At 36.9% G+C, this 13,893-nt stretch overlaps 1 protein-coding gene across 2 annotated transcripts; it reads right to left on the minus strand.

The window, feature by feature from the left end:
* Positions 1-4: 4 nt before the first annotated feature.
* On the minus strand, positions 5-13,535 carry LOC114517833 (protein CNPPD1-like). Of its 2 annotated transcripts, XM_028537657.1 has the most exons (10): positions 13,440-13,535; positions 13,194-13,303; positions 5,040-5,142; positions 4,181-4,259; positions 3,856-3,976; positions 3,433-3,505; positions 3,047-3,102; positions 2,646-2,707; positions 2,436-2,553; positions 5-1,482 (listed from the first exon to the last, which is right to left on the minus strand). In XM_028537657.1, the coding sequence occupies exons 2-10, from the start codon at positions 13,203-13,205 to the stop codon at positions 886-888; spliced, it is 1,221 nt and encodes a 406-aa protein (XP_028393458.1). In that variant the 5' UTR covers positions 13,206-13,303; positions 13,440-13,535; the 3' UTR covers positions 5-885. The 2 variants fall into 2 exon arrangements, with proteins under 2 accessions (XP_028393458.1, XP_028393457.1); XM_028537656.1 differs by lacking the exons at positions 13,194-13,303; positions 13,440-13,535 and adding an exon at positions 5,695-9,686.
* Between the last annotated feature and the right edge of the window lie 358 nt (positions 13,536-13,893).

Genomic DNA, 13,893 nt, shown 5'->3' on the forward strand with positions numbered 1-13,893 from the left:
ATTATTTATGATTTTTTTTATAACTAGCCTATTTCCAATCTTCCTCATAGCTAACTACAGGCTGCACATGTTATTTTTGTCTGGACACAAACATGCACGGTTTTCTAACTGATTTGAACATTACTCCCCTCATAGTCTATAGGGTGATTGTTTTGACCTAGATTCGCTACCATCTCGGAAATCGCAATTCGCCACTTCCATGCAAGGGCCTCAATAGACCTTTCTTATAATGACGTCAATTCGTCAAATGCGAAGTCTGATATTACACGAAATTTGATTGGCTCCACAAAACTCGGATAATTTCGCAACAATCACCTAGGCGTTATTAAAATTTGTCCAGTCACCTGTTCATGTTTGTAAAAAATATTTTTCAACAGGTTGGGTTTTCTCAAATAATCAGCTTTGTAGTGACTAAATGCAAACTAATTTTTTGCCCCAAGCTTGGTGAATGAGAACTTCGATTTCCTCCCGTTTTCAATTCAACGATATTCAGCGAAGGCAAATTGTTGGCTCATTAGCCACTGTCTCTCCTCCGTTAACTTAGGCCCTGTTTACACCACAACTGATTCGCATGATCACGACATGAAAATTAGCTATGCCAAAGCGAGTTTTAGCCCTAAAAGTATGATAGCATGATTGTTTTAACATGAACTGCCGAAAGGAAAAGTTCTGGAGACAGAGTTTCCGACCGTAAAACAACTTATAGGGTCTACTGATGTCGTGACCACGTGAATTCGATATAGTGCGAACGGGGTCATATTTGCTTGTCTACATCTACCAAAAAAAGAATCGCAACTGAACAAGTGCAAATGAGCCTGCATGAACTATATATGATCTAACTAAGCCTATACACAACCTGCAAACATGAAAACTAAAAATCAGCTATCAAGCAGCCGCGGCAGTGGATGTACTGAACCCTATTAGTATATCAGAATACGCGTTCTCCCAAATCGGAAACCGCACGGAACCGTAAAACCAACTCCGGTTATGAAATGGTAATTTCATAAACGACAGTACACGAATAAAACCACTAGCCAGCAATTCATCATCATATGACGTGTCATTTAGCGAAAGGTCGCAATACCGCGATCCCAAAACGCATCCTGGGAATTTAGAACTAAACCGGTCCGCCATGAAAGATCCTTTGCTACCCCAAGTCATCATAGTCGATCCACATTGGTCACAAATATCTCCCTTGGTATGATTTGTCTGATTAGGTTTCAAAGCGTTAAAATTGTCCTGTTTTGAGTTCAATTCATTACCCGGTAATCTCGTTCTCCGTTTTCGGACAGTTTGTGAGATTTTTAAGGAATATTCAGAGTGTCCTATTTTCGGCATAAACGACGTGGATGATTCCGATCTCGGAGAGAAGAAAGCTCGCGAGTTTTGACGTGAATGATGGTCTTTTGCCAAAAAGCATGCAGAAGCGGAGAAAAGTAAGGCGACAGATAAGGAATAGGCCACAGTGCAACTGAGAATTGTCTGGAAGAAAGAATTTGTTTCCATTTTAGACATACAAAGAGCAATCAATGTTTACAAAGACAATGTTTATAACACTAGTTTAAAGGCATATAGATCATAACAAAAATATCTCTTTTACTGTGAAACAAATATTTCAAAGATTTGAAGTGAACAATGCTGATACGGATTAATTTGTGCATTTAGGAAGTCCCAGAGAATTTTACCCTTTGCTGACATCATGGGATTGAAATCAACCTAGATATACTATTAGGTTTTGTGATCTGTTTGTTATAATATTCTTGCACCTGTTTTGTTTTTGATCTGTTTATTATAGCAATAAAGTACATGCATGCATGTACAAACTACACAGGCTACAGCTCATCTTAATTTTCGAAAAGAAAGTCGTCAAACCGATCAATCTGTCTTTAAAGGAGGCGATCAAAAGGCCCTAGCAACCCTAGCACTGTCGAAGTTAATCCCCAAACACCACACGCCGTAAAAAAAAAATTTCGCGTGTGCACGGTTAGAGGATACGTAAGGACAGCGGTTATATGCCATCAAAGAAACCGCCATAACGAGGGCCTTAATACTTTATCGGACAACCTTTAGCAACGCTTATCGTTAAGCTTTAGCTCAGCAAGACTGTGTGCGCATTAGCGACTGAAGGGGCGCATGTGCAACTGAGGCTAATACGTAGAGAAGACCGAAATAGTTCAATCTACAGCTTTCTGTATTTTCCAAAGCGCACCTGTAGGAGTATTTCATATGATCAATGACTTTGATAATATCACATATAGCTGTTATAAATCAACCACAAATTTACATTCAGAAAATGACCGGTAAATTCGCAATGAAAAAAAGATCTCGAAAATTCAAATAAAAACGCATTCATTAATTAACTTTCCACGAAATTTTGAAGCTATCTTTGGAAAGAAACCAGAGTTATGAAGAGGAAAAAAGGGTAATATACTAACCTTCCCAGTTGATTTCAAATATTTAGTGAGAAAATGTCGAAACATCAAGTTTTCTAAAAGAGTGTTCATGTCCAAATACGAATACCAACCACGTTCTTGTCCTTGATCCAGCGCCACCCTGGAACATGAAACCAATATCATTTATGTAACTGCTGGTATTCTTAATAAGCCAATAAATAAACCATTTGCAAGCAAAGAACACTTGCTTACCTTGTTTCCACTCTGTTAACAAAGTCGAAAAATTCCTTGCAGCTAACGAATATTCTCCATTCCTTTAATAAATGAAATTAATGAACACTCTGTCACCACGAGTTTGTGCCTGTTCTTACAAGCAAGGTTTTTCGTAGCGGAGTGGTAAAGCGCTGCCCGGATTCACACATGCAGGCTTTTGTTGGATTCATGTCGGGGAACCTCACTCACAACCACTCGGTTTTTATAACGTAAAAGTCAATTTGTATATTTTTCAAACAATCGGGGGGAATGCTGGGAACACTGGTTCAAATTTGCCAAGGGTCAGTGTCTTTTACCATCGCCCAGGGCCCTACCATGGGTTCCAGTACATCATTAAAGTTTGCTAGTGTAACGAGACAGTATACTGTAGTTTTACTTACAATTGAGCTCAGGAACTCTCGCTCCAGTCGGTTCAGATCGCGAATATGGTAATTGCCTAAAAAATGAGATTCAAATTAATATAACTATTGCCTGGTTTTTAGGGGTTGGAGCGCGGAGCTGCAAGTCCTCACTAAGATTCCATTGAACCTCTTCTGGAAGGCAAAATACCTCTTCCACATGAAGCATGCGCCTTCCCAAGTGAAAGCAAAGTTTGATGGTTAGTTTCGTATTGAAAAGCCTAACGACTACGAGTTTCGTCAAATGGCGTAGGCAAATGCATCGAGTTTGGCGGGAAAATGACGAATACTCGCAGTCGTACTCATAGTCACTGCTAAAGTCACCTTTCGGAAGCCCACCCACAACAAATTAAGACTTCAATACAAACCTGCTTTACACCAGTCATAGTTATAGGCATCTTCATCCTCGCCATCATCATATAGATATTTCGAAGCAACAAGCTTTAAAATACAACACAAATTTGCGAGTCAACATGATTACTGATTGAATTTATAGTATCGATTAGGAATGGAGCGCTATCAGAGTTGGTCAAATTCTGTCAAAAGGAGACTGTTGCTACGATTTGGGTTCGATATCTGCCTAAGAAAAGATGTCAAAGAATGAATTTGGCTGAGGAATCATAGCTCAATACTTATATAACTTATCAACTCGTTCATCCTTTAAAACACGACAATCCTGAATTCATTTAAATATACGAAAAACGCAGAATCGACGAAGTAGTGACTTCATTTCGAACCTAGTTGGGTTACTATAAATACTTTCTTTCTGAAAATTAAAACTACACACATACCATGGACACCATAAACAGGTCAGATGAAGAAACCTTCTTAAGGTAGCTTGGATTGCTCTGTGCAAGTCTTTCTGTGTACAAAATGCCCATCATCAGTGCACATGGAGAAATTCTAGCACGTCTATATAAAAAATACACCTACAAGTCAATACACACAAAATACCAGTGTCACTTGTATGTACTATTAAAATATATGTTATCATATATGTTCTAGAAAAAGATTCTGCAGTTATCAAGTAATGAATTGTTTGTGCTAACTCAGAGATAGACAGGACATGCTATTTGCTTGACACCTCAAATTTTGTAGGCTAAACATTCTTCACACCTTGTTATCCTTGTCGCTTGGTGTTTATCCAAAGATTTCTTTCCACTTGTTTTGGAATTGATTAATCTCACAGCAACATCTGTTAGAACAAACAAGATACATCTTCATACATTGCACGCTATTTAGGAACTAAAACTACGACTAGGTACAGTACAAACTAAAAAAAAAGCTCAAAATGATCCTTTGGAATCATCCAAAAAGTGATAAAAACTGATGAAATGCAGAATTTGAATACCATAAATTGATGAAAATGCTGCTCTCATTGTGCCTAATGAGCGACATTGGTAAATTTAATAAGAAATGAAGGATATGTTCATGCCCGAATCCCAGTACTACAGCTTTGTTTATGGTGTCTTTCTAACATGTGACATCAATTTAAATGCAGTCTAAACATTTTTGATTGAAAAATTGGGTTGTGCAATAAAGAAAGTAAGAAAGTTTTGTTATCTTAAGCTGTTTGTATCCTGTCAGGTTATGAAATGACTAGAAGATTTCCCATGGTCAATGTAAAGACTTTAGAAAGTTATGTAATAGCACGACTTTATTTATTTGTACTGTGGTACAAGCACTCGTATCAGTAGTATAACAAACTGTTGACAAAAAACAGAAGTAGTCAAGATTAACCCCTGAGAATTATACTATGCAGATCTCATAACAATGATGTATTCAACATCAAGAAGGTTGAAACAAAAACAACATTTGGGCCTAACTATTCAGCCCTATGAGCGTTTATATACAAATCAATTCATGGTACATTATCTTCAAGAAATATCCTGGTTTCTGTTGTGATGATAGTGTGGATAAAAATGGTGGTTGCATGTAAGAAAGTGGTCTATGCACTACTAAACCCCAATCTTACCTGTAACAATTGGTGATGGCAATGAACCATCAGCATATTGACCATAGTATAGAGTTTTCCTTAGTCGTTGATGAAAATTAATGTGACTGTCATCTACATAGATCTGTTGTGAAGAAATTTTGAATTAACAAATCTTGAAATACTTCATTTTTATAATAGTTTTACAAAAGATATAGCACTGCAAGAGGCTTTAAGTTAGTATTTTTTTGTTCCAAACATATTTAATTAATTTTGTAATAGAAAATCAAATTCAATCACTATTGCCAAATAGATTTACAGGCCAAATATTATTGCTAGCTCAGTCTAGCTGGATAATTGGAATGCTTAAAAGAAAATACCAAATTTGGTTTCCTAATAAATTAATCACAGAATTCCTGACTGCTCAACTGTGCATGAACATTTCAATGATTTTATACCTATGTATTAAAGCACCCCAATCCATGAATGATAAATCTGCACATTTCAAAAAGCAATAACTTTAATTTAGGCTTGAGAAGGTCATAGGACTGTGTTATCATTCAATGTCCACTGTCCAATAAACTGTTTAGTAAGCATATTTACCAAAAATATGAACGTGCACCCATGAGACATGACCCATGTAATTACTGACATTTTAAAAGAAGAATACAACGCGTTTTCTCCATCAGAAACTTACTTTATCGCTAGTATAAGCATTATTAACGTCTTGAAAACCTTTATCTGTGAACATCTTGAAACTTTTCAAATTCATTTCATGAAATATTGTTTTAAAAAATTGTTTTGAACATAATATGCTGCAATCCTTGTTTTCTGAATAAACATTAAACAAAGCCCGATAAGTCTTATGGGAAATACCTCAACGGAAAGTGAAAGGACTGGGCACGAATAAATATTTAATAGAGACGAGGTCACGAGAATGGGAAATATCGAGAAATGGTACCGGCGTACCGCCCAGAGTAAAATACAAGATAGCACTGTAAACATTTACGATGAAAACGGTCCTATCAGGACAAAAATGCAATATTCCTGTAACTAATCTGTATGATTGTACTCACAATTAAAATGTTTTCGAAGTGCAATCTAGCCATTGTTATATTTGTGGCAGCAGCGTTTCACCTTGCTGCGACACATTCCGTTGCGTTCGGCGTTTTTCTGGACACCCTTACAATGATAACAGCGGTAAATTTATTATACACTTCTTATCAGTTTATAAATGCGAATGTGCAAAGAAAGATTCAACCTATTCTAAGGAAACTGCTAATATTGTTTGAACTTTTTTGTTCTTCGCTTTGATTAGCCAATCTGAAAACTTAAAAACAGTGTTCGTAAAATTGTTATAGAACCGGAAGGCAGAGCGTTACAAGGTGAAGGAATAAAATTACAATGTGTCCAAAATCGAAAAAGGAAACATTTAGATATCAAGCAAATCAATTGTTCAAGTCTTTTTCAGTGACTAATCGAGAATTCATAATGATTATGAATTCAATGTTCAAATGCTAATCAGCAACAGTTGACGTTGTGGTACGAAATTTCAGGAAAATCCTGTTTTCTCCGGGTAAATTTAAACTATTTTAGCTATCTATATTCCATTGTTCATGCTTCATGCAACACGATTTTATCCAATGGCTAACTATATCCACTGGATAGCAGATTTATCCGATAGATATATAGGATTTATCCATCTTCCAAACAACTGGTCCTGATCTATTCTATAGGCGTTTTTCACGTATCTACAGGTTTATATGTTCAGTTGACCGATGTGGAAATGTTAAAAATTTCAATCCTGAAAATTCAAGCGATTGGCGAGTCATCCTTTCGTCGCATTTCTAATCGCAAAAAGCTAGGGCACCTTTCTTAGATTGCGCAAATTCATGCCAACCTCTCAAACAGTGATAACTGTTTCAGTCTGTGAAAAAGGCTGCTCAAATGTTCATCAACAATGTTTTGTTGTAGCATGATGAAAAAACATTAGCGGGGGGAGTGGAAAATGGCAAAAAATTATAACTGATATCGAGTAACTGAAGATTTAAGGCGGGTTACAGTCGGTGATGTAAACAAACGCTTTGTTTTGATACTGAATTGCTATATCTCTAAAATATCCTGTCGGAATATTTATTACCATTTGAATTTACTATATTCCTAAATGAATAAGAAATTGAGTTTATGTTCAAAGAATTCAAAACAGGTGAAACTTGGGCAATTTCCAAATAATGGAGTCCCCTATGAGAAGAGGCGATGCGCAGAAGCCGATTTAGTCCTCTGAATCTGATACAGCATACGGTTTAATCTAGTTTTAATCCATTATGCCAGTGTATTGATATGTCTTTCAAAGACAGGATATAATGTTTGTATTATTATTGTAATACTGATTGTATTATTAAGGTTTTGTAATAATACTGATTGTATTATTATTCAACTTTGCGGAGTATTTGGACCCTCAGGATAAAATCTAGTTATTTCGCCATGAATTAATTAATTTCTTCACCGAAAAACACTGATTGTAAAGAGGTAGTTTTGAACGACAGATACACATACATCACATACCTATTTTTAGGTATAATTTATTAGTTGGAAGACTTTTTATTGACTGAATGACACAGTGTTATTTCTGCGCAAGTGAATTCACCTGTTACATTTGTTTAATAGTGATTAGTCATCGATTACCCCAGGCTACGTGAACGACATCTCGCCAGACCAAGGAAGCAACAGACCGCGAGATATGAAGGTTATCTATTACGCAGCGACTTTCAGCAATCAATCTTGAAAAACACACAGCAGACATTACGATGGGAAGCCCTGAAGTCGATAGCTTTAAAATTGAATTAAAAACAGTTTAAATCTCTGCAGTGTGTAAAAATCGTGAGTTCCTGGCGCCCCGCCCAGGTTAATGTTCTATTCACTTCATTTTCACCTCGTCAGCTTTTCAGAATGTGTTATGTGTAATGACTAATTTTGTAACCGCAACAACCAAAGTCCGTGCACTTTAAATAGAAGATGACTGGACTGCCTTACGAGGCAAAAATCTTTCCTATTATATCACAAATAGTCACATATTGCGCGCCAAATATTTTAAAACTAGTCTTTCATTGTGAGAATATTGGCTGTGGGGGGGGGGGACCGAATGCCTTTACAGATCGGACGCCAATTCGGTCAACAAACTTTTTCGATTTTATCAGTTTTTCAGACACAAATATAGCTAACCCCTTTCAAAATATAAGGATCTTCAACGATCGTATGAAACTTTAATGATAAAATAAATGCTCTTTTAGTAAGGAAAAGATCTAGTAGTCATAAATTCGCATCAGGGTCGTCTTTCTCACAGCCATCTTGATCAAAAACACTAGTAACCGACTGTTCTTCCTACGAGCTTACGAATACGGCATTAGAAAGCCATCTAATATGGCGGCCAAAGGTTTAACTCGTATGTCTAGCACATCATCATCATATAGATGTCACCGTTTTAAGTGTGCTTTTAGATAAACAAAAAGACTATGATTTGTGATTATCTATTGGGCTATAGCATGCAATTGGGCACAAAATACGCCCCTAGAAATATCCATTACGAGCGGCAACAAGCTGCTAAGAACCATGGTTTCCTATTGACGTATTTTCGGGGCAATAATAGGGAAGAAAATATCCTTCTTCGGAACAGACATCAATTGAAATAATGGCGGGACCAACCATTCATCTTTTTCAAGTCGTCTTTAAGTATAGATTAGCGCCTACACAATAATTACGCTGGAAACCGTAGCAAAGGGCCGCAAAGTGTAATCATCTTAATATCTGGAGTTGCATCACCGTTTCCCGATAGTATAAAAAGGTCTCGAACCAGCGCAAATCTACATTGGGGAATTTATGCAAAATCGTCTTATGCCGTAGGTCGATTAACAAGCACGGGAGATTTATAGCTAAGTTTATGACTTGCATAATTACATACGCATAATGGTAAGTAATTTAAATGTACGTATATACAATTATCATTTTATATATATGCTATCTTAAAGGCAAAAAAAAGTGTGACAGATAATGAAGCAAACATTCTCCAACCGTTTTTAGGTTGGATTTCCCAACCATCATCCAACATGAGGTATCTGGTCGGTAATAATCAACTTGTAAACAATTTAGATAATCTCAGGGTTTAAAGATGTCTGAATGGTGCTAGTCTTCGACTTGCATGCAAGCGTCAAGTGTTAATTGAGTTGAAAAACCTTTAAACCAGAGTCTTAAAGAGAAAATCTTAACTGTTAACATAAATATTTCTCTTCACGCTTCTATCGCCGGTATTTGAATCTTTTCCGTAAAAAACTATCAACATGCATGTTATATGTTTAAGACTTAGTGAGCTGCGATTAAGTTTGGTTGATATAGCATGTGCACTGTGTTAAAAAACTGAAGTGATCTTATAAAATATCTATTGATTCTGAATTAGAGAAAAAACCCTTAACGAATGAATGTTAGAAATAAAGATTTGCGAATTTATATCTGAGCCTGCAGCCAAATTGACCGCAAATTTCGTTTGAAAAACAGGCCCGTAACCGAGCACGTGTCCTGTAAACATGCAATCTAATGGACGATGGACTTTGGCAACAGCGCATAGACATCTTTTCCCGTGTAATTGCAGCCGTTTGTCTTCAGATATTCAAGATTTGTCATGCACAGCTCAACAGCCCAGATTGGCAAAGTATGTGATGACATCGATTGATTTGCGCTTCAGCAAAACTGGCATGCATTCGGCAATTACGATCGTGAAATATACTTTTCCGAGCGCTTTCAGTCTCCTCAGAGCATCTGGATGTAATTGAGAGTTCATGTTGCCCGACCTGAACTGGTTTTGAAAATCGTCAAAAGATCCTTGAGATGCTTTGCATATTTTTATATTGATTCTGGTGAATAAAATCCCGCGGGACGGGTTACATATATGCAACAAACTATATGTATAAATACTTGATATGTATTTCGTCCGCAAATAGGGTGGAAACCCCAGAAAAATTTGATGATTATGTAGTTTTTATTGCATAAAATATTATAAATATTTGTGTGAAGATACAATTATAGAGTATATGCAAACACATCAAGACAATTTTGCTATAAAAATTAGGTGATGTGGGAAGTTTTCGTGAAAGCTTGGGTCGCAACCGAATATATTTAGCTACTTGAATTCTTCGTTCAATAAACGAATATACATTTATCAGTGATCAAAACGTCTCATTCCATACGACAGTTAGTTAAATCCTTGATTCAAGTATATTAGCCGACTACATGACACCGGCGATTATATGAAAAAAACTCAAGTCACATTTACGGTCTCATCAATGTCTGTCCGCGTCGAACGCAAATCCGAGTGTGCGTGCTATTTAGAAAACGGGTAAAGTTAGATTTATAAATATAGGCGCATCAAAGTGACATAAATGATTAAGACAAGATAATTAGGTACTGGAGTCATTCAAACCAAATGTTTTTTTCCGGAAAAAAAAACAAACCTTCATATCTTTCGAGCAATCTCGAATGAAACACGCCGGAAAACTCAATCGCGAAGATTTTGTTGTTTTAAGACAACAACTTATTGATGAGATAAGCTTTTGTGAAGAGATAAGAGCTGCCTTGAATGAAAGCCTTGAATTGATTCAGCGAAGCAGGGCGCGAGCCTCGCAGATACGTGTGTATGGCTTCTTAATTAGCAAAAATTAAAGAACTCGTAAACACATGTCCGTTGTAGCCACCCATGCAGGTGAATCTTGAGCAGTTTTCAGCCAGGTCAGTCGAGGTTAAACTAAACTCCTGGCTGAAGATAGGGTAAAGGAAGCAGAAACGCTCGCTAATTGTGATGAATCTTGTTTTCCGCTGCGGCAAAAGTTGGTTAGCCCCAAAAGGAAGTGTAACTCCCGACATATTTTGAAAGTGTTTTGAATTTGTTAGGGCACAGAAATCACCTCTTGTTTACTGTTTTTGTTTCTCTAATTATTCGAAACGGCCGAAAAATTTGTTTTATGTTTACCGAAAAAGTGGACTTTAGATAAAGTATGCTCGACAAATATTGATAATATACGGACTTGTTCAAATATTCTTGCATAATGCAGCTACACGGCGATTCCCTCTTTCTAGCGTATGTTATTGAGTGAGTTATGTACACGGTTGTTGATGCTTTGCGAAGCCAAGGTAATCTACTCTGGTGAATTTACTCGATAGCATACACTGGGAGGAGGCTTAATGTTTAAAAGCGCACATGCTCGAATCATCAATAATAAGTTTCAAAATCTGTACTCGATGAAAAAGGGGTCATGCTTATTTGCATGGGTAATTTACAAAGAAGCACTTGCGTCAACCTGCGTATTCTTTTCATCACAAATGGTATCACAAATCCTTCTTTTATCAGGCTGAAATCTACCAAGCAGTGGATCAAACAAGGATATCTTTAAGCCGATGACAGATGACACAGATAACTTGCTCGTAGCCTCGTAAACAAAAGTCAATAGAAATTAGTCGTTTAGCTCTATCAGAGTATCGCCAGATAAGAAAAGAAACTCGCTCGAGATCTGATCAAAATATGCATACAAGTCGTGCAGACGTGAAGAGTCTACCCACTACCATTTATACAGGGGCTGCATATTCACATATCCAGCTTATCGATCTTATATACAAGATTAAATCTATAGGAATTGAATGATTTGGAGGCATTAAAATAAGATTTGTTGAGGTATAGAGAAGGCAATTAAACGCTGTCGAGATCAAACAAGTAACATTGGCCAATATACCTCCCTTTACGAGGCTTTTAATCTCGGGTAAGAGATCAAGATCACGTATAAACAATTAAACCCTTGCTTTCGTATCTCACTCATCAACTCATTCGTCAAATCTCATTAATTTTTTGAGCTGCATGAGCTTTTGAAAGAAATGTAAAAGTTGATGACGTCTGGTAATGTCCAATCATTGCCTGTAGCCGGGTCCTTATTTGGATGAGTCGACGGTTCAAAATGAGTTTTCGAACAGGTAGGTCTTTAGCCATCCAAAGATCAAATAAAATTTTCGAATAAAATTTTCTCCGTATCAATCACACTGAAAGGAATATTACACCGATCAGAATTTTCCTTCTGTATCGATTGGTCATAGTGTAAATTACACGCATGACTAGCCGACACGTGGAAGCACTGTTAATAATAATAACTGATAATAAAGATCGTTTGTTTGCCATCTTATATGCACACACAAATGATATTTGGTTGAAGTAAACCACAGTTTTCTAAGATCATCAACAAACGTTCAAAAACAAGGAACGAAAGTAGCTATCAATTAATACAGTCAACGTTAGTTTATCAGCATACACAACAGCAAAGCCATGACTTGGACGTTTATGAAAAGATGACGAAGCTTTCTATACGTTTTTGGGCGTGTTCGTTTGTTTATTCGCCCAGAAACGGATGCAAACACTCTAAATTTACGACAGACATGGGAAACAAATCAATATATTGCAAAGATATTGATTTAAGGAGTAAATTGTGAGTTTGAAAGTGTTATAGTTAGTTATAGCCGGAGAAACAAGAAGACCACAAGACTTCTCTGTGATTGATACTAGTGCGCTGTGATATGTTAAAATGTAGCTATAGTGCATTGCAAATTATGTAATATTTAGTGTAAGCAATCATCATTATAGTCATTGCATGCTGTGTCAATAACAATGAGCAGGGACTAAAATAAAGGACAATTCTAGATTTAAACGAAAAGAACAAACTTGAAAGTGTGTCTTATATACAGAATAGGTGAAACTGCAAAATTTGGTTGCAAGATCCGTTGTAAAATGTTGGAAATATCGATAGCTCTGCAAAGTATGCTACAGTGTAGAAGAATGCATTTTAGACCCAAAACTGCTTCGATCTCATCTCGTGGACGCTCCACATCTTTTTATTGGAGCTATATTAAAGATCTGTTCACACAGTTCACTCATTTTTAACACGAGCGATTTGAATCCTGCTTGTTGACACAATCTATTTCATATAGTCCATACCCATCGAATGGAATCGCAAATCAAGGTTCATTCCGACATGCAGCGAACACTGAGCTTCAGGAAAGGCCATGCAACGGATCTCATTTTGAAAGGACCAAATTGCCTTTGTCCTTGGGTAATTGTAGATGATTAAAAAAACACGTAGCTTAACTTACAACAAACCTGAAATAGAATACCTGACAAAGCATTCCTGTACCACGGACGCCAATGAGTCGAAGAGCTGCTGTGTTGAAACATATTGACTCTTTTCTCACGTCATTTAGTGATTTAGGAATTCCAAGGCCACCTAGGAGATATAAAAAAAGGATCGTCTCTTAGTTAAGCATTAGACTGAGGACATATCTCGGTCAGCCGGCAGTTTGAAACTTCCTAAACTCGGAAAAGCAAGGAAACGTAACGAGATGAAGCAAGTAAAAGATTACCATTGTATTGAGTTCATGGAAATAGAAAATACTTTCCAACCATAACTTTGACAACATCCGTTTTTAATCGTTAAGCTATATGCGAACGCCATGTAAAAACCTGTACGTGTTTATATACAGTGGTACAATGAAAAAACCCCGGAAAAATGTACACGTTTTTCCAAGGATACAACTTGTGTTAAAAAAATATTTACTCGCATGTATTCAGTATAAGGTTATAAGCAAAGTCGTATAATTCATGCAAGAGTAATTGTATATACTCTATTCAGTGGTACCTAATTATTGCAAGGCCGAAGAGAAAGCACCACGCTCAAAGCCGGCTTGTTTGCAAAGGCGGCCTTTCTGTGACTCTCCAGGCGGGGGCATAATTAGCGAAAGTCGGGCATTATTGACTCACGGTTTGGAAAGGCGCATCGTACACCGACTTTATTGTGCAAAAAGGCCGAAGATGGCG

This window comes from Dendronephthya gigantea, unplaced genomic scaffold, assembly GCF_004324835.1.
Source record: "Dendronephthya gigantea isolate DGI-Jeju-01 unplaced genomic scaffold, DenGig_1.0 000009F, whole genome shotgun sequence".
Taxonomy (NCBI): domain Eukaryota; kingdom Metazoa; phylum Cnidaria; class Anthozoa; order Malacalcyonacea; family Nephtheidae; genus Dendronephthya; species Dendronephthya gigantea.

Bases quoted from the DNA above. Each gene is read 5' to 3' on its own strand.
- LOC114517833 (XM_028537656.1), bottom strand. From the start codon at position 5,769: ATGAATTTGAAAAGTTTCAAGATGTTCACAGATAAAGGTTTTCAAGAC. The intron at 3,103-3,432 runs GTTTGTATTGAA...CTCATTTTTTAG, and splicing joins CTATGACTGGTGTAAAGCAG to GCAATTACCATATTCGCGAT. The intron at 2,554-2,645 runs GTAAGCAAGTGT...TTCATGTTCCAG, and splicing joins GTTAACAGAGTGGAAACAAG to GGTGGCGCTGGATCAAGGAC.